Source organism: Phaseolus vulgaris, chromosome 10 (assembly GCF_051622355.1).
Source record: "Phaseolus vulgaris cultivar YP4 chromosome 10, ASM5162235v1, whole genome shotgun sequence".
NCBI lineage: Eukaryota > Viridiplantae > Streptophyta > Magnoliopsida > Fabales > Fabaceae > Phaseolus > Phaseolus vulgaris.
The window spans coordinates 31,285,710-31,313,254 of NC_143507.1; the positions used below are offsets into that span (position 1 = coordinate 31,285,710).

Here is a 27,545-nt window from a genome sequence, read left to right on the forward strand (position 1 = left end):
GAGCAGTGATATATAATTCAAGTGATACGTCTTCAATCGAACATTAAAGTGCTCATAATCCAGGAGGCCGACATGATAATAGCGTACTGATTAAATATATGTTTCAGATTTTTTTAAGGAGACAAGATGAGATAGCACATGCTGGGGGAGATCTAAAAGCTATTAGAAGACACATTACTTTGTTAAGCTGATAGGAATGTTGAAGAAGGACCACAACAGCATCAAGACATGAAGGGACCACGCACCAGCAGGGAAAGAAAAATTGCCAGCAAGTGCATGCACGGCAAGCTGGTCTAATGGACAAATAGAGACAAGAAGCAAGTAGTAGTGGTGATTTCACATGTCCAATCAAATCATGAGCTGTATAAAATCCAAAAGAAAAACGCTTGCTACTACAAATTGTGAAGAAATTTTTTTGGAGGGTGCAGTTCCTAGACCCACTCTACAGTTATGTCAACTTTCATTCACTCATGCTTAAGTCAGCTTTCCTAACTTACTCCAACCTTACTTGTTTCATCGTTGTTGTGGACAAATGACTTTTTCCCATCACAGATCTCAACTTAGTTTCTTATTTTGCACTCGAACCCCCTTCCCCCTAGTAATTTGGTAAATATAACCCAATGGCCCAGCCCCATGCTATCATAGGAGAAAAACTATTATTACACAACTGGATATCCTGATATCTCAAACTCAAGTATTAATGAGATATATATAAAATTTACCAACTACTAATTTTGAGCTTAGTATGATATATTGAAAATCAACATGAACATCTTAAATTTTCGTATATTATATACTTTTAACATGTTATAAACTAGGTTATCAAACATAAAATTTTCGTAAATTGAAGAGTGCCCGCTTTTCAAACACAACTAACTTTATTGAGTAGGCAACGCTGAGAAAAGTAAGTTGAATGCGTATTGTTTGTTGAAGGTAAATCAGCCTAACGCAAAACAGGTTTTCTCAATTCCTAACTATGAACTTCAGTTTGTTATCAGGAACAAAATTTACTAAATACCACTGGCCACTCTGTATCTAAAGCTACTTGGTACCCGCGGGTTTCCTAAAAGAAAAGTATTCAGAAAACTAGAATCTGCACTTGACATAAGACCAGAAACAATGTAGAATTTACTATTTGATACTGATTTATATAAAAAAAAATCAAATAAATCTTTTTAATGTCAACAACTGACATACAAATATGAGGCTCCTAGACAGTGGATTGAAAAAAAAAATCCTACTCTCCCCCTCCCCTAAAAACAAAAAGATAAAAAAAAAACAGACAGAAGCGGAAAAATTCAATGGATAGAAGTACCATAATTCATAATGTGTTACAAAATATTTTGGTCACTTTGAAAGCCAATAAATGATGAGAAACAACGTACAAGCAGCAATTACTGCTGACAGAATAAGAGTATCCCTTGAACGCCGCCTTCTTATCGAACCTGCAAAAGCACATATTGATCAACAAAAATAAGTGAATCTGAATGGAAAATTAGAAGATTAAGACTGCAACATACCAAGAAGGCTTCGAATCATGGGGAACTTGTCACCAAGACCTTTCACTTTTCCTTGAACATCAGTAAACAAGGTTCTCTGAGAACCCAACACAGCTCTTGTTGCTTGAGCTTGACTAATCACATCATCTATCTGAAAAAATGCAGATAAAGTGAATAATTAACACTTCCTTAAAATCCAGATAACAGAGTCACGTTTAAAAGAGCAGAAAAGAAAAGAGTTTCTACAAGACCCATTATTATGACAATGTGTCAGCACTAAGTGGAGAAATCTCAAAAAGAACACTGCCATTCACATTTAAAGCAAATGGGTTTCCAAGATTTTTTTTGTTATAGAGAAGAAAAATTATTATAAGATATTCCTCCTGAATGGATAAATTAAGTACTGCAAATTTTGAGAATTTATAATTGTAAGTCAACAATATGCTTTAAGATTTAACAATATCAGACTACATCAATGTCACACCATGTAGGAACCAAGGACTGCACAGATGCAATAGTTTGTGCTACAGTTTGGCCAGCCATTATTGATGGAACCTTAAGAATAATTTGATATACGGAGAAGAATATGATTATTGAAAAGGAAAAAATTCTATTTGAGAACATCACTGGGATATTGATTACTGAATGTTATATAAATCTCCAGTTAAATTTAAACATTGGATATGATTTAAAAGACACCATATGATATGCAGATATGATATGCAGCTAAAAAATTGTGCAATAAAAAAAAGAAGACACCGTATGACAAATCTGAGCAACAGCTGACTGTATGACATTATTCAAATTTTGGGAGCAAGCCTGGTTTGTCCCGAATAGTGTAACTTTCAAGGGATCAATACATATTTAGCTGTCACCACAGGCCAATAAAGAAATCTTCACCAAATGAGAATTTAATTAGAATACAAATTTATTATAGTTCATAGAAGAAATACTTACATGAGATATATTTCCATGGATGGCAGCCCTCTCCCGTAGCAACTGCATTCTTGGAGACATACTGCCGGATGTCTGCCAGAAGAAGGTAAGTATAGTACAGCTATTATGAGGAAATTTCTGTCTTATTTATTTAATTCAAATCATACTCATGATTCACCTTAAAGTCAGTAATATCATCCCTGACAGAACTCAAAAGCTCTGCATGTTCCCTCATTGAGTTAATGTTCCCCTTGATACGCCTAAATTCCTGAGAATTAACAAATAATAAGGTAAACAACTTTAGTCAACTTATTGGAGTAATAGAATTTTTTAAAGTATGAATGTCTAATTCATTACTGTATCATTCTAATTTATAAAATCTTTCTAGTTCCTATAAGTGCTTTATCAAGTCTTGACTGAAAATTAGCATTACAGTAGGTAAGTTGGCCACAATATATCATGTTAAAGTGACAAGATATAAATCATGGTAGTATGGTTGGTCAGCATGATGCGTGAATACACTTGGAAGGAATTTCTTAAAGCATATACAGTAAGATCACTATCCTAATCAAGTTCTTTAGGGCTATTATGTCACTGTTATCACACTCTTGTAGACCACCCACAAATATCTATTTTCCACGCTCGAGATGTTTATTCCTTGATATGAAGGGGGGTGTTGGAAATCCCACGTCAACTAAGAATTATGCCTAGTCAATATGCAATCTCCAATACACAGGGATGCATTAGTGAGAAGAACAGATCATACAGTTTTAACCCTATTAAGAGGAAGAATGGGAGACCAAAAAGCATATTGGAAGATGTTGTCAAAAGGAATTTCATGGTAAATAACATACTTAAAACTTTGGTCTTTAACCAAGCTGAATGGCATCATGTGATCCGTGTAATGGACCTCGTTTGGAATTAGGTTTGTCATTATTATGGGAGGATATATCTTGCGATTTAATCTCATACTTAATTCTTCAATTGGAGACATTCACAAGATAATATGCAGTTTACTTTATCCTTGTTCATCATTATTAAACTCAAAAACAGGAATAGATAAAAACATTCTTAATAGTACAAATATAATTTAGATATTCCAGATTATATAGGATTAACTCCTTATTCCTATAATTATGACACTCTCCCTTGAGCTAGAACTTTATCCTTGTTCACCATTATTAAACTCAAAAGCAGGAATAAATAAAAAATATTCTTAATAGTACAAATATAATTTAGATATTCCAGATTATATAGGATTAACTCCTTATTTCTATAATTATAACACTCTCCCTTGAGCTAGAGCATATAGGTCATATGTGCCTAGTTTGAGCAAATATAATCAATCTTCATCCTGTTAGAGACTTGGTAACTGTTTATTAGAATTGACCAATCTAGTTGTGATGTCTCTAAACTTAAGTCTTTTTCTTATGAATAGTAATCTACCTTAATACGTTTGGTCCTCGTGAAAGACAGTATTGGAAACAATGTGTAATGCAGCCTAGTTGTCATATACAAGGTGCATTTGGGAACTTTCTTCAAATTTAAGAGCTCACAAGTGACTAAGGTTGTCTTGTATTTTGTTTCTTCACTTGACCTTGCCACAACATTTTGTTTCTTACTTTTTCATAATATTAAATTATCTCCAACAAGGATACAGTATCCAGAAGTGGAGCATCTATCAATTGGTGACCCAACCCAATTAGCATCATAATACTCAACAATTTGAGCATTTCCTTTATCTTCATAAATGAGATTTCATATTAACTAGAGATACGGCCAACTATTAGTATATAAGTAAAGTGTAAACCTCACCTTACTAAGCAAGATTTATAAGAATGAATTAGGCTTAAAGTAGACTTTTTAAGATGGTATCAAAACAGTCTATCCTATAGAGGCTTGTTGAGCCACTCGCTATTGGGGGCCCCTCTATTCCCATGCTCAAGATATCCAGTCTTCGATATGAGTGAGTGTGTTGGAGGTCTCACATTAACTAGAGATATGGTCGAATTGTACTATAAAAGTGTGGTGTAAACCTCACTTTACCAAGCTAGTTTGTGAGATTGAATTAAACTTAAAGTTTACTTTCTAAGAATCGTCATTAGCTTAAAAATCCTACACTAAGGACGAGAGAATGATCACAGTCAAAGCACATTCTTATTCTTCATTATTGTTAGTCAGACCATTCTAAATAAATGAAATTGAAATAGTAAATTTAATCTAATCATTTCTATCTTCTCAAAAGACAAAGACTTCAAAAGTTCTTTCTATTTTCAAGTGTTTCATTTTGCTAAGAATAGCATAAAGTATATGTAGTGACAGGTTTTAAGAATCACCACCTGTGATTCACTAGTTTACCCAAAGTTACACCCTTGATACAACATAATATGTGATAACTAAGGTACTAAACACATGGTATTGTTGAAATTAAGACTCATGGCAACGTCATAACAAGAATCATTTTATTGAGAGAAAATATGGGTCACACCCCAACCGATCAAGTGTGAATAGGAAAATTGGCAATACAACATTAGTTACTTAACATCCTTTCTTTTTCATTTTGCATAATGGCCAAAATCCACAAATATTTTATTTAAAGGAAAAAAAACCTATAGTACGGTGATCCACTTCAATTTTTGTTAGGTAAGAAATAGGTTGTTGTTTTTAGTCCCTTCTTTTGCTTAGATCTTGTCCCTTGGTTTTCCCTTTGTTTTTTTTATCAAAATGTATCCTAGATCCACTAAAAATATTCTCCAACCATTTTATCCACGTATTGAGCTCAATTGTACTAAGCATAAAGAGGTGTATTGGGAAAAACTCAATTTGTATAGTTGTCGTCAAACGTCTCATCGTCCATCAGCTGACTCTCTTCTGATGCCAACACCTCATCCCCCTCTAGCTCCGACAATTGAACCTCCGACAGTTGAACCTGATCTTCCTATTGCTATCCGTAAAGGTATACGTTCTACCCGTAATCCCTCTCCACATTATACTACTGCTTTGAGTTACCATAGACTATCTCAACCCTTTTATACCTGCCTTCCGTCTATTTCTTCTTTATCCATTCCAAAATCTGTAGGTGATGCCTTAGCTCATCCTGGTTGGCGTCAGGCCATGCTTGATGAAATGAATGCGCTTCAGAATAATGGAACTTGGGAACTTGTTCCTTTACCATCTAGGAAATTGGTTGTTGGTTGCAGGTGGATTTTTGCTATCAAAGTTGGTCCTGATGGTACTATTGATCGTCTCAAAGCTCGTCTTGTGGCTAAGAGTTATACCCAAAAGATTTGGTTTAGACTACGGTGTTCAGTGGGAAAAGATGGCTTCTATTCGCTTATTCGTAGCTATGGCTGCTCTTCAAGAATGGTCTCTTTATCAACTGGATGTCAAAAATGCTTTTCTTAATGGGGATTTGCAGGAATAAATTTATATGGAGCAACCTCCCGGTTTTGTTGCTCAGGGGAGTCTTCTGGATTGGTATGTCGTCTTCGCAAATCCTTGTATGGCCTCAAGCAGTCTCTTAGGGCTTGGTTTGGAAAATTTAGCAATGTTGTTCAATAGTTTGGTATGACTTGCAGTGAAGCAGATCATTCAGTTTTTTATCGTCACTCAAGTGTTGGGTGTATCTATCTTGTAGTATATGTTGATGATGACATGACATTGCTCTTACAGGCAGTGATCACCATGGCATCTCACAAGTAAAACAACACCTTTGTCAACACTTTCAGACCAAAGCTCTTGGCAAACTCAGATATTTCTTGGGGATTGAGGTAGCACAATCCAATACTGGTATTGTTATCTCTCAAAGAAAATACGCATTGGATATTTTGGAGGAAATTGGGTTGATGAATTCGAAATTTGTTGATACTCCCATGGATCCCAATGTCAAGCTTCTACCCAATCAGGGGGAGCCTCTTTCAGATCCTGAGAAGTACAGGAGATTAGTTGGAAAATTCAACTATCTCACTGTTACTCCTCCTGATATTTCCTTTGCAGCCAGTATGGTGAGTCAATTTCTTTATTGTCCATGTGAAGATCATTGGAATGCAATCATTCGTATAGTGAAGTACATTAAAGGCTCTCCTGGAAAAGGTTTGTTATATGGTCATAATAACCATACTAAAGTTGTTTGTTATTCAGATGCTGATTGGGCTGATAGAAGATCAACTTTCGGTTATTATGTCTCCATTGGTGATAACTTGATCTCTTGGAAGAGCAAGAATCAAAGTGTTATGGCGAGATCTAGTGCAAAAGCAGAATATAAAGCTATGGCCTCGACTACTTGTGAGCTTTTTTTGGCTTAAACAGTTACATAAAGAATTGCAATTTGGAGAGGTCACTCAAATGACACTTATATGTGATAATCAGGTTGCTCTTCATATTAGCTCAAATCCCATTTTTCATGAAAGGACAAAACATATTGAGATTGATTGTCATTTCATTTGAGAAAAGATTATATAAAGAGATATCAAGACTGAGTTTGTTAATTCAAATAATCAATTAACAGATATTTTTACTAAACCCTTACGAGGGTCTAGGATTGATTACATTTGTAACAAGCTGGGTACATATGATCTATATGCACCAGCTTGAGGGGGAGTGTTAGATACTATTAGATATAATTAGATATTATTAGATATTATAGATATCATATTTATGTAATGGGCTTAGCCCATATGTTTCTTTTCCTATATAAACATAACCCTATGTGTTCAATATACACAAGGGATTTACCTTATTCTTTCTTTTCCTTTAATACTACAGAATGATCTCATGATCTCACATGCAAGTTGGGAATGACAAATATCCATTCACTAGGTTGAGGGAGAGTGTTGTTAGTAGGATATTAAGTGTACTACTAGAAGCTATTTGAAGATTCTAGAGATCTCTTTGTAATTATTGCTTCAGGGTTAGGGTTCTCTAAATATAGAGGTTGATGTACTATTTCAAATCAATCAATTGAATAAAAAATCTTCTTTCATTCAAATCTATATATAATATATATCATAAATACAGAAGAAGAAAAAAACAATTATCGTGATTACATAAGTATATATATCATCAACACAATTACCCTATTTACACTATTTCCAACACCCCACACCATTTCCATCAAGTTGGAGCATATTACCATATACACCTAACTTGTTACACATGCAACTAATCTATGAACCTCTCGGTCAGTGAAGACATTTACAAGTTGATCATTAGAAGTGACAAAGTGAGTAACAATGTGTTGTATATACGGAATTATTAGAATAAAAATATCCTAATATCCCTATAGTAATTAAAATAAAATTTCCTTGGAATCTTCATATTCATTCTAGTAGATTTTATTTCCTTTTCTAAGAGAATGTAATCGTTACAAAATAGAGTAGTTGAGAATGTAATTAGCATGATTGAAATTAATAATATATTTCTTTATTGCCTCTCATTATTATTCAAGTCAATGTCTCCCGCAATGATCTTCTCCCCCTAATGAAATGACAATCTATCTCAATTTAGTTGGTCCTCATAACATTGAATTTGAGGCAAATGCAAAGTAGCCTTATTTGGTCATCTACTAACCTCCAAAAACCTTAACTCTCTAACAAATTGCTTGAGCCAAATATATTCACTGGTGGTAGAAGCCATGGCTAATATTTCACCAACATAGCTACAAAGCTCAGTTTCTTGCTTTTACAAGAGATCAAATTATTACCATTTTTTACAAGGCCAAATTATTGTCAATTAAAAAGCAATGCTCAAAAGAAAATCTCCTATATGTTGAAAAGCCTACCTAATAAGCATTTAAATATCAATAACTCTTGTGTGACCTTTATGTTCTTACAAAAGATCATTTCAGCACAAAAGCTGGCTCCGCATACAATCTAATCCAATCTACAATTAAAGAATTAAATTGTTTTAGAAGTTAATACCCTTGAAGGTATAAAATTCAAGCTTGATGATTAATACATGGTGTTGGTTTTGACAGGAATACATCCATATTTTGATAGTATCCATGACCAAGTCTTAAAAGGTCAAGTGGTTCCTTCAATTAATAACATAGTTATTTGACTATTTTGAGCCCATCCACCAAAATCTGACAGCAATTCTAATGATCCAAAGGAGACTTATGCCATGATATCCATTCATGGAGGATGAGGCAGGAGGAGACCTGGTTGTCCTCAATGCAGATATTGCAAATAATGGACACACCCAAGAAAATTGTTATTCTCTTTATGGAATCCCTGGAAAATAATCCCTACAAAACTAAAATGCAACTCTCCAAATTAACCAATAAAAAGCATAAGCAGTCAATAGTCTCAGGGATCAACTTATACTGCTGCTTATGACTCCACAACTTGCATCTCTCAATCTGGTAATAATTAAATTCCGTTGGCAACTGATTTAGGTGTCTCTTACCACATTATTGAAAATGGTTCCTTATTCTCTTCTATTGTTGTACTGAAATTTCTTCATTTCATCAGTCTAGATTCTAGTTAATGATTCTAAGGTTGCAGCCAAGGGATTTGGCTACAGATGCTACATCAGATGTCTCAGCAATCCCCCATCCCAGCTATCTCAAAGGACAACTTCACAGAATCTCTAAGAGCTTTGAGAATTCAATATATTTTCTCCAAGCTTAGAGCATTTTACTTATATGCGCTCGTGGAGAAAAACTATTGGAATTAGTAATTAAATGCAGAAATGAATTTTCTAGCAATTAATTTTCAGATTCATCTGCATAGCTATTCTTGTACCTAGAACATACCATACATGTAATTACAAACTAGAGTCATCATTAATCTAGTAAACACAATTGTAATCACCTAGAAAGTGTTTATAAATAGTAGATCAGCTGAGCAACACAACCTATTCAGAAAATCCAGTCTCATAAGCCCTATATCTCAGATGATCTTTGAAGATATAATTTTGATTTGTTTGCTTATTTAATTTGAATACTTAAAGTACAAATTGCAAGGTAAATAAAATGAATTTTTCTCTCTCTAAACCAGACTTAAAAGAAACTTGTATGAGTGGTTTTAAACCAATGAACACCTCTATTGACGCTAATCAAAAGCTTGGAATGACAATGGGGATTTGGACACTTCTAAATGTCTAAGATTAGTAGGAAGTGATTTACTTGTCAAATATTGTATTTACAACAAGTTTAGCAAGTTAGTTCATGCATTCACCCTATCAAGAACACCTGAAGTGGTATATCAGATCCATACATACTTGAAGAGGGCATTAGGTTAATGGCTTTTCTTCAATACAGACACAAACAACAATCAAGGCCTACACAAATGTTGACTGGGTAGGGTCTACCACTGATAGAAGGTCTATAGCAGGCTATTACACATTTGGGGTAGCTTGGTTACCAAAGCAAAAAACAGAGATTGTGGTAGCAAGAGCAGAGCCAAAACTAAACAAAGAGCCAGAAAAGCAACCCACTAACGGTTGGAAGTTGAGAGACACTTCAAAAAAGAAAAGGTAGATATGGGCCTGTTTGTATGGCATTTGTATCAAACTATGCAACAAGTTGAAAATATCCTCACCAAAGAATTCTTCTAGCCTAAATTTGAACTTCTTGTAAGCATGTTGGCCACAATAGATATCCATGCATCAATTTGAAGGGGCAGTTGAAGTTCGTTAGGAATAAATTCTTAGGATGTTTAGTAAAAATTGTAGGAGAAAAACTAATATCAATTCAATTGTTGTTAGGTATGCTATCTTTTAACCCTTGCTTTCTTTGTTCGTTCTTTATACCTAATTCTCCTAAGCAGGAGTAAATAAAGTATATGCAATGCATTTTCAGTAAGAGACAAGAGGAATATGACTTGGAAGTAAAAATGGGAGAAGATGTCACATTACAAGTTTCTGTGTTTAAATATCTGAGATCAATACTTCAAAATGAAAAGGAAATTATCAAGGATGTCAAATAAAGGATAGAGAAGAGAATGTCACATGAAAAGCTGACATAAATTGGCATACCTTGTTAATAGAGTAACTTAGCCTAGGTCTAGTGATAATAGATCTATAAAATGTAGGATCTTAAAGAATATCTCAACCAGATTTGTCAGCTTGCACCCAGAAATCATAGGAGGAGTAGATATAAGTTTTGAATCAATCATATTTGTCTTAGCAAGTAAATCTTTGATATATTTGGTTTGAGTGAGCAAAAGAGAACCATTAGATTGTTGTCAGACCTCTAATCCTAGAAAGTAATCAAGTGAACCAAGCCGTTAAGGGAGAAAAATGCATTCCATTGAGTGACTAATTTGTGAGTAGAAGTAGAACTTTCTGTGACAATATGACATAATCAACATATACACAGTTTCTCTGTTATTACAGTAGATGAATAAAGAAGGATCACATTTACTGTCAGTGAATCCAAACTGCAGTAGAGTAATTTTGAGCCTCTCAAACAATGATCGTGGTGCTTGCTTAAGCCCAAGATAAATTTATTTAAGTTGCAGACTAAAAGACTTGTCAGTTGATTCAAAACCTTGAGGTGAGTCATGTAGAATTCCTCTTGTACCAAAGAATTTAGGAAAGCATTAATAACATATAACTGTTACAGAGACGATTTGTGTATTAAAGCTTTAGTCAGAATGATATGAAATGGTAAATGGCTTTATAACAGGAGAAAATGTCTCAGAAAACCAAATTCAAGTTGTTGAGTGAAGCCTTTAACAACAAGCCATGTCTTGTACTTCTAAACAGATCTATCAGAATTTTCTTTCACTCTGAACATCTATATACAACCAAAAAGAACCCTGTAGGAGGAAGAGGGCCAGTGACCAAGTATTATTTCTCTAGAGAGCTGAAAATTCTTCATTCATAGAAGTAACCCATTTTGGAAAAAATTTCATTCATAGAAGTAAGTAACTCATTTTGGATCTTGAATAGTAGTTTTGGCACTCTTAGGTCCCACAAGTGTTAGGAGATGGATCAGGTGTACTTTAGGTTTAAAAGCACCTGGTTTAGAATGAGTTTGCATATGGTGAGTATTTAAGGGTTGTGAACTAACATGGACAGTAATGGAATTCATAGGCTGAGACACAGAGGTCAAGATAATGTGTCAGTAGGTGTAGATAACAGAATAGGATTATCAATAAGACTAGAGATTGTTGAAGATTTCATATCGACTAAAGATATGCTCAAATTATAGTATAGAAGTGGATACAAACATTACCTTATAAGTCAATTTTATGAGGTTGAATTAAGCTTAAAGTTCATTCTCTAAGATTCAGAGTCTATCAAGAAAGGTTATTGGGTCTATCATGTCACCTGCAATCAAGTACTTTAATCCCACACTCAAGATATCCAGTCCTCGGTGTGAGGGGGTGTATTAGAAATATCATATCGAATAGAAATATGGTTAAATTATAGTATAAAAGTGAATGCAAATATTACCTTACATGACGGTTTTGTGAAGTTAAGCTATGCTTAAAAGTACACTTTCTAATAGAGATATTATTGGTGTGACTGGCTAATTGTGAGGGAATAGATTTGTGTTAAGTAATATGAAGGGATTCATTTTTGTGCAAGGGATTCACTTTGAGCAGAGACACTAGGGTAAGAGGACAATTGTTTGACACTATTAGATGAGGATGAAAAAGGCTTTGAAAAAAAAAATCAGTATAAGGAAATTTTTTTTCATTGAAAATAACATCCTAGGATATGTAAAGAGGACTAGAAGGGGAGAGACATTTATAGCCTTTATGAGAAGTAGAATACCAAAGAAATAAGCATTCTTGAGATATGAATTGAATTTTCTGATTATGATAAGGTCTATGAAGAGGAAAACAAAAACAACCAAAAGTTTTTAAGAAAGTGTTGTCATGAGGAGAGGCTTTGTTTATTAGACAAACAGCTGTGGAGAAAGCATGATCCTAGAAGGAGAGAGGTAAGAAAGCTTGGTAAGAACAGTAACCTAAATCAACAACGTGATGATGCTTTTTCTAAATGACACCCTTTTGGTAATGCATATGAGGACATATGAATAATGCCAAACTGATTTAGGTAATTAGTAAAGGACCTAAATTCACCACCATTGCAGTTGGTTTGGATAGATATGATAAAGGTGTTAAACTAAAGTTCTGCCATGGTTTTAAATTGCTTGAAATAGAGACAACTTCAAAACTTGCTTTTCAATAAGTATAACCAAGTAAACCAAGAATAAGCATTAGCAAAATAATAATAATAAAAACTATAATTTGAAGAAACCGAAGTTCCCCACAAATCATTGAGCACCAATTCTAAAAGAGAAATATGTTAAGTTGTAGACAAATGTGAAGGTAATTTGCGTGCTATTCCCATACAACAATCTAATCTGAACAAAAGGGAATAGCAGCTTTAGTAGGAATGGAAATATTGCACTTTTGAAGAACAAGTTTCATTACATAAAAATTTGGTGTCCTAGTCTACAATACCAATCAAGAACGTTATTTGAGATATTGGAATCACACAAAATAGTATGGTTTACAAAAGGGAATTTTTTTTTTATGAATCTGTTGAGTCTTGAGAGATGAACTGCAGTTTTGGAAACTGATAGAGGCTGTCAGCTCCAACAAAGCCATGAAGTAAGATCTTATTAGCTTTCCTGAGATTTAACTAGACAAAACACATTATTATCATGTGCAAACCTACTAACACTAATGAGACTTATGGTGATAGAAGGAACGTGTAATAAGTTATAAAGAACACCATTAGTGTTGGGATCAAGGGGAAAAGAAAAATACATGGCACCACGAGTTAATGCCAAGACCTTGACCATTTCCTTTGAAGATTCTATCAGGACCACAAAAAAGAGTGATTTCTTGAATGATCTGAAAGTTTTTAGTAAGATCAAATGATGCTCATGAATCTAGAAACCAGTTTGATGGAGATGGAACGTCAATGTTGACAACTAAAGCTTGTGGTGGACAAGGTCTTGTACCTTGTAGAGGATTAATCCAGTCATTTGACTGAGGTTCCTGAATCTAATTGGTTTGGTACCACTAAGAGTTTGAATAGGGATTCTAATATGAATTCTCAGGTTGTGACCACGAAAGTGGATATTAGTCATTGACTATTGAAGCTGGAAATTCTGATTAAACCACTGATAAAAAAAGAAAGCTGAATCTTTGAACCTCAAGCAAATCTGAAATTGAAAGTCACTTCTACCACTGCAACCTTCACCTTGGTTGACGTGTCTACCACAACATCTAACAGATTGATTCACAAAAGTTAGAGTAATTAGGGCTTGTAGAAATAGGATTTCAATCATAATTATTGGAGGAATTCGGATAAATATCAGGTTTCTAAGTTTGTGAAGAGGTATGTGAGAGATTGAACAAAGGCAAGAATGTAGTATCAATTGAATGATTCTTTCGGTATTTCTTGAAACACAGTTCTTGAGCAAGAATCAAACTTTCCGCTACTTCAATAATAATTTCTCCAACACAACTTTCTACTAAGGAGATGACCAAATCCAATTCTTGCGGAAGACCTTCAAGAATAGCATCCATATTTTCTCTCAATGTTATTGATTCTCCATCTACGTGAAGACAATCAACAAGCGCTTTGATTCTAGTAACATACTCATTTACAGGATAATTATCGAGAGTAGTATTGCAAAGTTCAAATCCGAAACTGCCTCGTGTTGGTTCGTGTCTGATGATGAAAGTATGAACAAATTTATCCCACACTTCATATGCATGTACGCAAATGCAATCGTGTGAGACATACAAAAGTAAAATATAGTACAGCTATATAACTAACTAAGTGATGGCTGTCAACAACTATAGTACAGCTTATGACACATAACAGCATCAAAAGTAAAATACAATGAGAGAAAATAAAACCCTAAACGAATTATACATCACAAAATGGATGTGGGGCCACACAAGAAAAGACAAAATACAAAATGATTGTACACTAGGAAATGTTTCTTTAGCACCAATCACGAAAAAGATGACAAATAATTGTTTAAGGTGGTTTAGACACATACAAAGAATGCCAAGAGTAGATTGCAAAGGGATTTTAGTCTTGTGAAGAGGACCGTTTGGAGGAAATTCCCATGAGAGATCTCAGGGTAAATAACTTCTTTAACAATTTCTAACCATAAATTCAACTATGTATGGGCAAATAATTAAAAAGAAAATATACTTTTTTTCTCTCTCTAAACCTGCATCAAGCATTGAAATTTGCACCAATTCTTAGAACCTACAAGTTTAGCATGTCAATTCGAATGCAATGTCCATCCATCTACCAAACAAAGAATATGACACATTAGCCATGTATATGAACTACACATACTTCTGTAACAATTTATATTGCTGGATATTCATTCTTTTTTAAATGATACAAAGTTGAAGCTTTAAACTAGATTATGCAAAATAGAAATGAATATCAACACACCTGGGTAAAGTCATGAAGAATGTCTCTGTGCCTAGCCAACTTTTGAGTTACAGATGTAGCTGGTCCGGCAGATGCAGCACATCTACTCATTGAATCATTTATGTCCAACAGTTTCTCAAGCAAAGATTGGATTTCCATTTCCATGGACTTCCAAGACCTACTGGACCCAAGAGGTGGTGAACCACTATCCACATGACCTAATAACAAGAGGTATATTCTCATAACTCACAAACATAGAGAACTTACACTGCCAGAAAATGCATTCAATTTAATTCAATTCAATTATAAAGTGCATCAAGACTATTAGTCAGCAAACCACGATAACTTCTCCATCATCTCCAATTTAGAAACTCTGGCTTTCTGTCAATCATAAGCATTTTATGGCAATAAATGACTCCAGCACAAGAAGAAAAACAAATATCATAATCAAGCCTTTAAATTGTTTTTATTTTATTTTAGGCATACACGAAGTGCGGTTGCAGAGACCTTCAAAACCGTCATACAGAGACACAAATGCAGCTGACCGCAATTCGCATCCATGAAATTCATGCTAGAAGAAAATTTTAACACCAGTTATTACTCTTGAATATCAACGAGTAAAATATCGGTAAAAACATTTATCATTCGGCTAATATTTTATTCTTAAAAACAGTTGATGATCAATTAACTGTACTTAAAAAAGGTTGATGTACGAGAACTTCACATGCACGAGAAACATTTCCAGTTCAACCGCGCAATGCCTACATAAAAAAACTAAACAAAGGCCAGAAACACACATACAATCACTTGCAATTACCAAATCAGAAGTCAAAAGGATTGACACCAGAATTTTTCGATCCAATTACATCATGTGTGAGACTATCCAGCTTTTGTATTTACGATAATTCAAATTCAGAAAACGCAGAAACAGCCAATGAGAATCTGGAATATGTGTTGATTCAGTTTAAGATAGCAATGAAAGATTGAAAGGTGAATGGAATGAACCTGTTTGCGTGAAGCGACCGCCCAGTTTGGCGTAGGAAGAGAGCTTGACGTCAAGATCGCCCTCGATCTTGCGCGCTTCCTTACGCAGTTCCTCCCAACCCAATTCCTGCAACTCCAGATTCGGATCCCTCATTCGGATCTTTCTCGGGGAGCGGATTTCGGTTATTTCAGTTCAGAGATTCGGTAATTGGAGTTCGCGAGCGTAAGAAAAGAAGAACAGAGAGAAAGTGGAGAGAAGAGAAGAACGAAGAAGAGAGAGCAGGAGGGGAGGATCCTCTGCAGGTAGTGCACCGTAGGAACAACTGCAACCTAATCTAACATCATTTTTAATTTGAAAGATATAATTAATTACTTAATTTTAGATTTGTGCTTTCCATGTTTGTTAATTCATTTTTATTTCCTTAATTTTAACTTATTTTAGGTTTTTCAATATTTTATTAAATATTTCATGTCAAATAACTATATAAACTAAAATTATACAATTAAAGTAATAAAACATTGAAATTCACGAAAATAAAAATGAGAGGAACGGAGCCACGAAAATATAGAGAAATTTTCACTGAAAAATTATTGTTTCCTTTTTTTTACAATATCATCCAAAATAAAATTTTGAAGTGATTTTTTTAATTTTAAAATAATATAAAGGGGAAAATATGAAAAAATTAATAAACTAATGAATTTGTACTAAACAGAGTGCTCAGTGCTTAGTAATGGAGCTCGGTGCACGGTGTGGACAAATCAGCTCTCTCATTTGTTGGACCTATAAAGTGGGTCATGTGTCTAGCCCAGCTATATTAGTAAGTCCGTTGGAATATAATTAAAATAATCTTATATAATAATATAAGGTTATTGGTAAAGAGTTTTTTTAGCCTAGGAGCACGTGTAGCGCATGTGGTGGTTAAATCACGTAAGTATATTGTAACCTAAGGGTGTTTAGGGTACGTAGTGGTTAAGTTGCATGCATAGTGAAAGATAACGTTGCCACATAAGCGGAATATTTTCTTGCAGTTAGCACTTGAAAATAAGTGGTGCCCCGTAAAAGGTGATTTTTCTGTTATTATTTATGTACTCATTAGAGATAAGATTCTTTCCTGTTGTAGCACCTTGAGTGAAGGGGTCCATAAACAGAATGTTTCTGTTACGTATGCTTTCGGTTGAGATTAGATTCTCATCAGAAAAAGTTGTTATAAGATGTAAGTTATAAAAGGGGCTTGAGACTCTAGGTAAAGGTACGTTGTTTCTGATATTGAAATGGAATACTTCTTAAATTTTAGTAAGCACTTACTAACTTGATCGTCAGAGTGTGATCAATAGGTAAGGTCCCCTCTGTTTCAACAAAGTCACGTTGATACAGAGCCACGTTCTAGTAGAACAGATACAGACCAGAGGTAGAACTTGTCACTAGAGTCAACCACGCGAGAAAGTCAACCGGCGAGAACATAATTGAAAAGAAATATTTGGAGGGAAAATGTAATTTATTTTTTAAAAATTAATATATATATATATATATATATATTTAGTAAGTGTATATGATTTAATTATTTATACAAATAAAAAAATTAGATAAATAAATATCTAAAAATAGATATATTTTAAAGAAGTATAAATAAGCAAAAAAATTTACACAACAATTTTTTTTTTTAAAAAAAAGATATGAAATAAAACATTGTAAGAAAGGAATGGAATGTATGTTATACAATTGAATTGATTGTATTGTAAAAATATATTATTTTTAAAAAGTATTTTATATAATATATTCTTTTAGAGGAAAAAATATTTAAAGAAATAACTGTTTTAAAATACAACTAGCTTAAGGAAAGAAAAAATTTAAAATACAACTAGCTTAAGGAAAGAAAAAATTTAAAAATAAAAATATGAAGGAGGTGAAAGAAAGAATTATAAAAAACATAGTAATGGTTTGAAATGAAATAATTTAAGGGAAAATTTTAAAAGTGTACAAATATAAAATATAGTTTTGAAAAATAGTTTTGAGAATTGTATCAAATTTTATGTAGTATTTTTTTATCAAAATAAACTTTAAGTTTTAATAAATTATTTAATGTAAAAAAAGTTGTGATATAAATTTTTTAAAGAATTAAGAACAATAGTTATTATGGTGGGCATGTTTAATTAAAAATAATAATAATTTTCCTTAACAACTTGAATAGTTTGTATTTAAGTAAGAAATTCAATTTGAGTATAAGTTACTAAATAATTTTGTAATTAGATTAATGAGACATACATAAACAAATTACTTATTTTTTCATTCATGGTAATGACATATTAGAAAATTACAACATAATTAATTAATTATTGGAAGTTGATCCTCTAAGGTTATTCAGACCAAGGTTTCTTCTGTGCTTAGAGTGTAACAATAGAAGTATGCTTTGGTCAACTTTGTTCGTGGATATACATTTTAGTCCTAATTCTTGATGACTTTGGATGATTTCTTTGAAACTTTTTGTTGTTGTTGGATTGGGGGAGAGTTGAGGGTCTTCGTGTGTTAGCCAATAATCTCGTGTCTAAACTCTCCAAACAAATTGTTTTATACTTTGTTCACTTCATCCAACTTGTAGACAAGATTGATGTACATATCAGAATCAATCTCGACATATTTGCACATTACAACAACATGAGAATACAGGAAATGAAGTTTCTGGAACTTCCCACAATCACATCATCATTCATCAAGTATAACGCAAATTTTTCTAGCTGGTCGAACTTCTCTTGGGTTGACCATCTCCTCTATCGAGAATCTTGTGTTACTTTTATCAAATTCAAACACCCTATGAGTGTTTGATTTTGAATGAGCATCTTCATATGCCTTTGATGCAACTTCTAAATAGACATGGCTAACATTAATCATTACAGTAATTTCTCTCCTTTTTTCAGTGAAAATTTTGTTGCACTTTGTATATGTGGCTATGATCATGGAGGAAATTAGGAGATTCTTGTTTTCTTGAGGGTTGAATTTATGGATTCAACTAAGTTAGTTACAAGTGCCCTCATGTTTTGCCTTCATCCTATATTTCTCGTGTGACTATGAATTTTGTTAATCTACTTTGTCGCTTTTGGATTGACTTCCCTTATTATGTTGTAGTGGTAATTTGTTTGAGGCTTAATCATTGTGTATGCTTTATATTAAAGTAAAGAAGTTAAGATAGAATGGACATGGAAAAAAAGTTGTTGTTTTCAAAGTGGAAATGCTTACATGTAAAGGCCATTTTTTATAGTGGTATTCTTGAACCGCCTCATGAAGTTTTATGCAATGTGTTGAATGCAGTACACATGCATACAATTACCTTCAGTCCATCCACTCCAAGGTTTTCCATTCGCAACATCAGTGGAGTTATGGCAATCTAAGATTAAGCACAATGGCATCTTGATGTGAGTTAATTTTAAATGTTTTCATTTATGGTGACACTTTTACTTAAGGTTGGGATTTTAACAATTAATGGTGAGGAACTAAGGAAGATTCCCATTGAACACGAACTTAACCAAGTGGTTAAGTAAGTGTGAAGGTTCACTTCACAAAGGCAAAAATGAAAAACAAGATATGGTGAGGATGAGATGCATTGTGGAATTGAAAATGGGCACAAGGTTAACATCAATGGAGGTCATGGCCTCCCAAATGATGCACCATACTCATGATTATGAGAGAAACCTAAGAGCAACAAAGAAGAGAAACAAAGAGACAAACACATAAAATGGAATGAGAAAACTTATGATGGTGGGTGAGAAATGTCACGCCACTTGGAGGGTGATGTGCTCCAAGATGAGTGTGTTGGCCGCCACTTGAGAGCTTCCCAATCACTCAAGATAAGACCTCAAACCTAAGAAGACATAAGCCTCACTAAGAGCTCACACAATTTGTGCAGAGTTTCTTTACTTAATTCAAATTCAACTTGTAAAATACAATGAGGGAGACCTCCTATTTATAGGTGAAAGAGCCTTGGAGAACAAGAAGCAAGGGTAGGATGGAAAACACTAAAAAAGGGGCAGCCTTAGGGTTTGATTAAGTCAAAACCGCACCCTAGGTTTGTCCTTCTAAAAACTAGGTCAAATTTCCTTCCTAAAGGGCTAGGAATAAGTTAAAATGATAACTACAACTCATATTATGCTAAAGGCACCTTATTTTAGCATATCTTTTTTATTTGGACTCCTAAAGAGAGCCCAAATTATTTACAACATATTTGTATCTTATAAGAAGACCAAAAGGAAGAATAGTTGGTGTGCTGGTTTATGCTCAGCTCCTTTGGTGAGGTCCATGTGATCCTTGGTGGGGTTATGAATTGGTCGCTGAGATGATTGTTCACCATGTGCTTTGTCTCTTGCTTCCTTGGTCATCTTCGTAGCTACTTGGGTTGTATCACATCCTGAGGTGTCACCATACTAAACGAGACCTGACAGGAATTCATGACCCCTTCTGGCTTTTGCAGAGTGACAAATACACATGCATTGATGACCCCTTATGCCTTTGGTAGAGTGACACAACATATTGATTAGTGTGCCCCGCATAATGGATGATCTAGATTATTTAAATTTATTTAACGTATAGAATTCAACTTATGACAAACGACCTCCTACTTCCAAATTATTTTATATATTGGCCCAATGTCATGTTACACCCTTCGTACCTAATAAATGACACTTTGAAGTGAATCTAAATTTTCCAATTTCAACTTCATTCTTTGCAACTTCCTTCAATCATCCTAAAATGTTGTTGTGGAAGCAACAAGAACACAAATCTACCTACATCGCTTCCATGGTAAGTTAATTTAAGTGTGATTGGGTTAGTTGTTTAAAACTTTGATATTTGAAGTTAGGCTAATTTTGTTTTGCACAATTAGGACCCAGAAGAAGCATTGTGTTGACATACTATCATTCAATTCCTGAGTCACACCATTTATTAGTTCCCACATTATAACAATAAAAGTTTGGTGAAATCGCAAAGCTCAAGCATTTCAAGGTTGATCATGGTTTGGTGAAAGCTTTGGTGGAGAGGTGGAGATCAGAGACACATATATTTCATCTCCCAACTGGAGAATGCACAATAACCCTACAAAATGAAGGACTTCAATAGAGGTTGAGAGTGGATGGAGCCCCAATGATTGGACCAACAATGTTTTACTAGGAAGATGTGCTACATTTTTTGGCATAACCCCAACAAATGGGGAGTCACTAGTTGGGTCCATGGTGAAGTTAAAGTGTTTAAGAGAGAACATGTTGTCACTCTAAGAACAACCATCTGAAGAAGAACTTTATGAGCATGCTAGGGCATATATATTAGGATTAATTGGTATGGTGTTAGTGCCTAACAAAATAGGTTACAAAGTACAGTTAGGGAACTGATTGGTTAGTTTTTTTATATAGGGTAATGCGAAAGGTCACTGATATGCATGCAAAGACCATGGGTGGTTATGCATCCTTGTTACAATCATGGGCATGGCATTGCATGCCTTTTATCGCACAATTTGAAGACGTCAACCAACTTACCCATTTATTTGCTGATGGAGCAGTGGTAGAGTGCTCAACTTTCAAAATGTGTCACACAATGATTTAGTGGGGTATAGAGCAAGGATAGATCATATCCAGATTGATAAAGTTAAATTAACAACACTATCAATATTATATATTATTGCTTGTGTTTTTAGAACATTTTTATTTCTTTATACAATTATGAACTTCAACTGATGTAGTTTATATGCGCTCCATATGATGGGTTGGAGGCATCAACAACAACTAAAGCCTTTAAGGATCAACAATTGTGGACATCATTCACGTGAGTTTATTGTGCAATTGTGCAACGACACTATTCTGACAAGGTGAAGTTACAATTCACCTGGCACAAGAAGTTCCAAAACCTCCCAACAACCTAACCAACCTTACAAGTCTCAAATGGATTCAAGTCTCAAATAATAGACATGAACTTACATTGATTGATATGGCCATCCTCAACCCCTTCTACCATACACGGGAGTACATGGGATGATACATAAAGCTAAGAATTCTCAATGTCACTACAAAAGCATGCTAACTTGGAATGTATTTGATGAGATGTTACCCTACCATGCATTGGGTGGTTGGAAGACTCAGGACAAGTGTCATCACATACACATGCACATTGCCATGTGTTATGCTTGTCAACATCATTAGAAACATGTGATAAGAAGAAGTGATCTTAGATGCCATGGTACATTCGCATGCATTAGGTGGTTGGGGTGGCATGCATATTATCATGCTTTATGGTTTGTCAACATCACTAGAAACTGTTGAACAAGATGCTTTGATGCCTCCAAATCTGTGTGGAAAGCTTGAAGATCTTGTTGCTATGTGTGTGTGTTGTTTAATAGTTTTTGACTTGTCAATTCACTCCTTGTATTGATCCAAGCTCGCTTAACTTTTTATCCCTTTTAAAAGAAATATTTTCTTAAAAGCAAAGAAATTTTAGTCAGTTGTTTTTCAAATCATCCAGTTGAAAAAGATGTTACTCAAAGGGACTGAGGCTAAAACAAGTTTTTCAACTTGTTGAATTGTCGAAACAACTGGTTGTTTGTCACTTAATGATTTTCAAAATGTTTTCGAAAAGCTTTGCTTTATTTTGTCTTTTCTGTCAAACTGAAACAACTGGTTATTTCAATAAAACAATTGGTTGTTTTTATGAATATCTTAATAGAAAATTTATTTCAATCTGTTGTTTTGGAAAACAATCTATTGTTTTTATGACAAAATTATGTTAAGTGTTTGAAACTGTTTTTAAATGATTCCAACTGTTTTTTATTTATGATCTAACATTTTTAACCACTTGCTTAAGTCTATATAAAGGTTGTTTGATGATGTTTTCAATAACCTAAGAAATAGAGCTTATCAAAAATGTTTTCAATAAAATCAAAAGCTTTGGATCATCACTTGTGTGTGGAATAGGACTCAGTCTTTGTACCCTTTTGTTCTTCTACTTTGAATAGCTCAGGTGTATTCTATTTCTTTCACTTTGAACACTGTAATTTTGTGTAAGGCAGTTTCAGAAAGGGTTTCTAAAAATTGTGGTGTTGCCAAGGAGTGGTGTGTATTCTTGAGGGGTTCAAGATCATCACTCTTGGTGTGTATTTGTAATCTAAGTTTGATTACATAGTGAATTCTCAATGGTTACTTGAGGACTGGATGTAGCTCTTGGTTAAGAGTGAACCAGTATAAACCTCTTTGGGTGAATCTCTCTATCTTTCTCTTTTACATTGTTTTAATCATTGTTCTTTCTCTGCTAGTATAAACAATTTGTTGTTTAAAGAAAACGATTGAATTTCTGTAAAGAACATTAAAATTGAACTTTTATCCAGTTGAACAGAAAATCAATTGGTTGATTTTTCAGAACTTTTCACTCTACTTCCAAACTTTGCGAAAATCTTGTGAAAACAATTTACCCCCTCTTGTCTAGGCCACCAATTCTAATATAAACACGTGCTAAGAAGAAATGACCATGGGTGCCATGGTACCCTGGCATGCATTATTTGGTTGGGGTGGCTTACAGTACATGTAATGACATACACATGCACAATGTCATGTGTTTATAACCTGTCAATGTTACTGGGAACGTGTGTTAACCTAGAGTGTATTAGATGAGATGTTACTCTAGTAGTCACTGGGTGGTTAGGGTGGCTTAGGACACATGTCATCATAAACACATGTACATTACCACACATTTATGACTTTGCAACATCAATGGAAACATGTGCTAAGAAGAAGTGACCTTTGATGAGGTTTCCATTATATAAATGAAATCACATATCAACTTAAAGCCATAAAGCCACCACAATTCCTCCCTAGTAAACCAAATCAAACCCATTCTCTCTCTATCATCATCTTTCTTATTCACTCATCTTCAAATGGAGAACTTTGTCATCATAAAAACTGAAAATTATTTCAATTTTTCTCGTCGCTCTATTTGCAAATGGCCAAATTATTGAATGCCACGAAGGTGTCAAGTTCCAATGTCATTTATCTATTACTACAATCATTGAATTGTATGTTAAGCTTACAATATTTGAAAAACAAATTATGACACTCTTAAACCAATTGAGTCTAACATCTTCCACAAACCTCAATCCCAACACTTTCAAGCAAGCAATACTTTACTTTGTTGGACTTACTCAAAGAGCCACCATAATGGAAAGTACAAATGGTTACGATCTTACTTACAAATGTAACAACCCAAGACCAATGACAATCCAACACAACTGGTCTTTTCATCAATTGTTATAAAACATAACTCAAGTACTACAATATTGAGACCACAAAGAAGTCAATACAAATCAAATCTTACACTGATGTTACACATATGATCAATCATTGAAAAAAAAACTCAATCACTACATCCAAGTCTGTAGTGTAACCAATCATGAAGCAACATTAAACTCTTTATCCAAACCAAACATTTACGCAAAGCAACCTCGAACGAATTAGTTTGTGACTTAGATTGTACATATTGTTGGGTTCAATAGTGTCAAAGTTCAAGAGGGAGGATGAATTGACCTTTTAAAAGTTTCGCGCAGAATCAGATTTTATCACAATACACAGAAAATAAATTGATTTATTTGGCAATGAATAGATTTATTTTGACATTGTTTATGTTTAAAAACGTTTATATCAACCAAGTAATTCTTGGGTTATGCATATTAATTTTCAAGCCACACACTGATTTTAGAGAGAAAACTGTGAACAGCTAAAACAGTGACCTTCAATTTTTAAGCAAGTGATAAAGGTTCAATTATTAGCTTGTCAATCAATTGAGTAACCTATCACAATCAAACTGTTTCAGTTGTATTTAACAGATCATATACCTTCTTCACATAACCAAACTGATTTTCCAGAAAACAAGAACTGTATGAACAAGCCTAGAAAGAACGGATTTATTTTTAATTGAACAGATTCAATTTCTGGAAGATTAACAGATAAGCAAGAATTCGAGAGCAGTGATGAAGAGAAATGAACACACAACAGTTATACTGGTTCACTCAAATGAGCTACATCCAGTCTCACCTAATCCAAGGTGAATTCCACTAAAAAAAAACGTACCAAACACACTTACACAACCACTGTTCTTGAACCCTACAAGAAAATTGGCACACTTGCTGAAAAACACTATTTTAGCACAGACACTCTTCAAGAAACCCTATCAAGAAGAGTTTACAAACACACTTTTACAAGAATTTGAAATATGAAACGAATACACCTAATAGAGGATGCAGAAATCTGCCTTATACCAGTAGAACAGATTGCTCACACAGTAGCAACACCTCTAACCAAGCCTTAGAGCCAACCAAGAACAAGCACACTTTTGATTTGTAAAAACTTTCAAGAACACATGCTAGTTCTCTATAAATCCTCAATTCTCTGTTGTAAAACTTGTTTTCTCAATTGTATGATTCACGTTTAAACGAGAAACAAGTTTTCTTTTTATAGAAAAACAACTTATAACAGATTTTCAAAAAACAGTTAAAGCTGTTATAAAAAGAACAGATTGAAAATAAAATGAACAAATTTATTTTCAAAAGCAGTTAGAGAATCTGTTATGTGAAGGAGACTCAGTCAACCACTCTGATGCAACGACAAAACGAAAAAACCTTTTAAAGATAAATATGGCCCCGGACTAAAAAAGAATCTATTCATTTACAGATGAGCAGATTTATTTTTCAAAACGATAACAGAAAAGACTTAACTATTGAAACACAGTCGTTTTGAAAGAGTGAAGACTTAGTCAAAATACTTGATGCACAAAACCTGATTTTCGAAAGACTTAGTCAATGCATCAATTTAAAAAAGAATCAATTCATTTAGAAAAGAACAGATTTATTTTTATGCAGTAAGGGTGTTTTTGCAAAACATGTGAAAAACAGTTTCAGAAAATTTGTGTTTGCTCTTATCACATGGTCAGGGGTTAAGAGGTGAGTTACCTAGCAAAAAACTTACTCTTAAACAACCTCTAAGCTATACCTAAGACATTCTTAAAGCAAAAGTATATACACATGAAATTTATACAAAAAGTTTCATCAAACACATGTCTTGAAGGTGTAGCAACCATCTTCAACACATATATTCACCACCACAACATCAAAAGATCTATATTTGACTAAATATTTATTTGTTTAATTTCATTTATATTTTTCATCCAATGACAACTATTTATGTTAAATTTAAATTCTTCCTTAACTAAACATTCAAATATTTTCTTATTCATTGTAATATTATATACTTTCTACTTTATTTCTTTCCAAATTCTCAACTTATATACAAAATTTCATATTTATTTCCATTCATAAACCTCACTCTTATAAGCATAAATTATATGAATAAAATAAAATAATATAATGTTACTTTAATAAAAGTTTTCTATACGTTTTTTATTTCCTTTCTATAATTATTTCTAAAACAATTTTTTATTTATCATATTTATTATACACAACTCAATAATTTCAATTATATCTATTATTGTTTTTACAACTCTTAATTATTCATTTCTTATTATTTACATAGTTTTTAATTTATATTTACTTAAAAAATGTGTATTTTTAAATAATTACTTCTTCAAATATTAACTTCTTAAAATTAATATATTACATACATTTATTTTTAAAATTCTTATATATTTTACAACTAAATAAATTCTTTATTTTCTTTTCTCTTCATACAATTTCTATATTTTACATGTGTTGTTAATTTAAAAGTCTTTAAAATATACCTATTGATAAAAACTATTGAGGTAATTTTTTACTTGTTTAAATAATTATATCCTACTCATACACTAGTATAAAATTATGATTATAGGATGACTTATTACAACGGTTATAATTCACCTACCATTTATTATGAGATGGTGGCAAAATTGTAAATACAAAATTATTTGCTATGCTTATCTTTTTAACCAAATGAGATAATGACAAAATTGTAAATACAAAATTCTTTACTATGTTAGTTATTTTTTACCTATCATAATAAATGATATGTTGACAAAATTGTAACTAGAAAATTATTTACTATGTCACTTATTTTTATACCCCTCATAATAAATGATAATGTGATAAAATTGTAAATACAAAATTAATTACCAAATGAATTATTTTTTCAATCTTAATTACTATTTTTTATCAATATATAATTAAATTGTATATAAATAAATTATCTACCACAACAAGTTCACCACCTTCATCTTCCACATCTCTAACTTGCCAGTGAAATCGCTTCTTCCCTCTCCAATCTCCTCCAACTCTGCAAACCCAGCCTTCACTCCAACAATCTCAACTCCTCTAGCCTTCCTTCCCTCTCCCAATACCTTTTCCTACGTGTTGTTTACCTTTACAACAACCGCTTCTCTGACCACCTTCCTTCGCCGCTTCTCAACCTCGCCCGCAATTTCTTTACCGGAAAAATCCCCGACCACCTTTCTGCCTCCCTACGTTTACTAGACCTCTTTGACAACACATTCTCTGGTGACATTCCGACCAACTTCTCGTTCAAATCTCAGCTTCATCTCATCAACCTCTCCTACAAAAGGTTCAATAGTGTTGGAGATCCCACATCGACTAGAGATTAAAGTCTTTCATTGTATATAAGTGGGTGCAAACCTCAACCCTATGAGCCAGTTTTATGGGGTTGAGGCCGCTATCGGACCATCCATAATATATAGTCCCACGCACGAGTTGATAGTATCGGCGTGAGGGGGGCGTGTTGGAGATCCCACATTTA

The 27,545-nt window shown here is 33.5% G+C and overlaps 1 protein-coding gene across 1 annotated transcript; it reads right to left on the reverse strand.

Annotated features, from left to right (window-relative positions):
- Positions 1 to 1,107: 1,107 nt before the first annotated feature.
- GOS12 (golgi snare 12) lies at positions 1,108 to 16,330 on the reverse strand. The gene is made up of 6 exons (XM_068622180.2): positions 15,810 to 16,330; positions 14,826 to 15,022; positions 2,614 to 2,703; positions 2,457 to 2,528; positions 1,521 to 1,650; positions 1,108 to 1,445 (listed from the first exon to the last, which is right to left on the reverse strand). Exons 1-6 carry the CDS (start codon positions 15,940 to 15,942, stop codon positions 1,348 to 1,350), a joined length of 720 nt encoding a protein of 239 aa, XP_068478281.1. The 5' UTR covers positions 15,943 to 16,330; the 3' UTR covers positions 1,108 to 1,347.
- Positions 16,331 to 27,545: the final 11,215 nt, after the last annotated feature.

Coding starts and splice junctions, on each gene's coding strand:
- GOS12 (XM_068622180.2), bottom strand. CDS start 15,942: ATGAGGGATCCGAATCTGGAGTTGCAGGAATTGGGTTGGGAGGAACTG. Junction 2,704..14,825: donor TTCTTCATGACTTTACCCAG/GTGTGTTGATAT, acceptor GTTAATTCTCAG/GAATTTAGGCGTATCAAGGG. Junction 1,651..2,456: donor TCCATGGAAATATATCTCAT/GTAAGTATTTCT, acceptor GCATTTTTTCAG/ATAGATGATGTGATTAGTCA.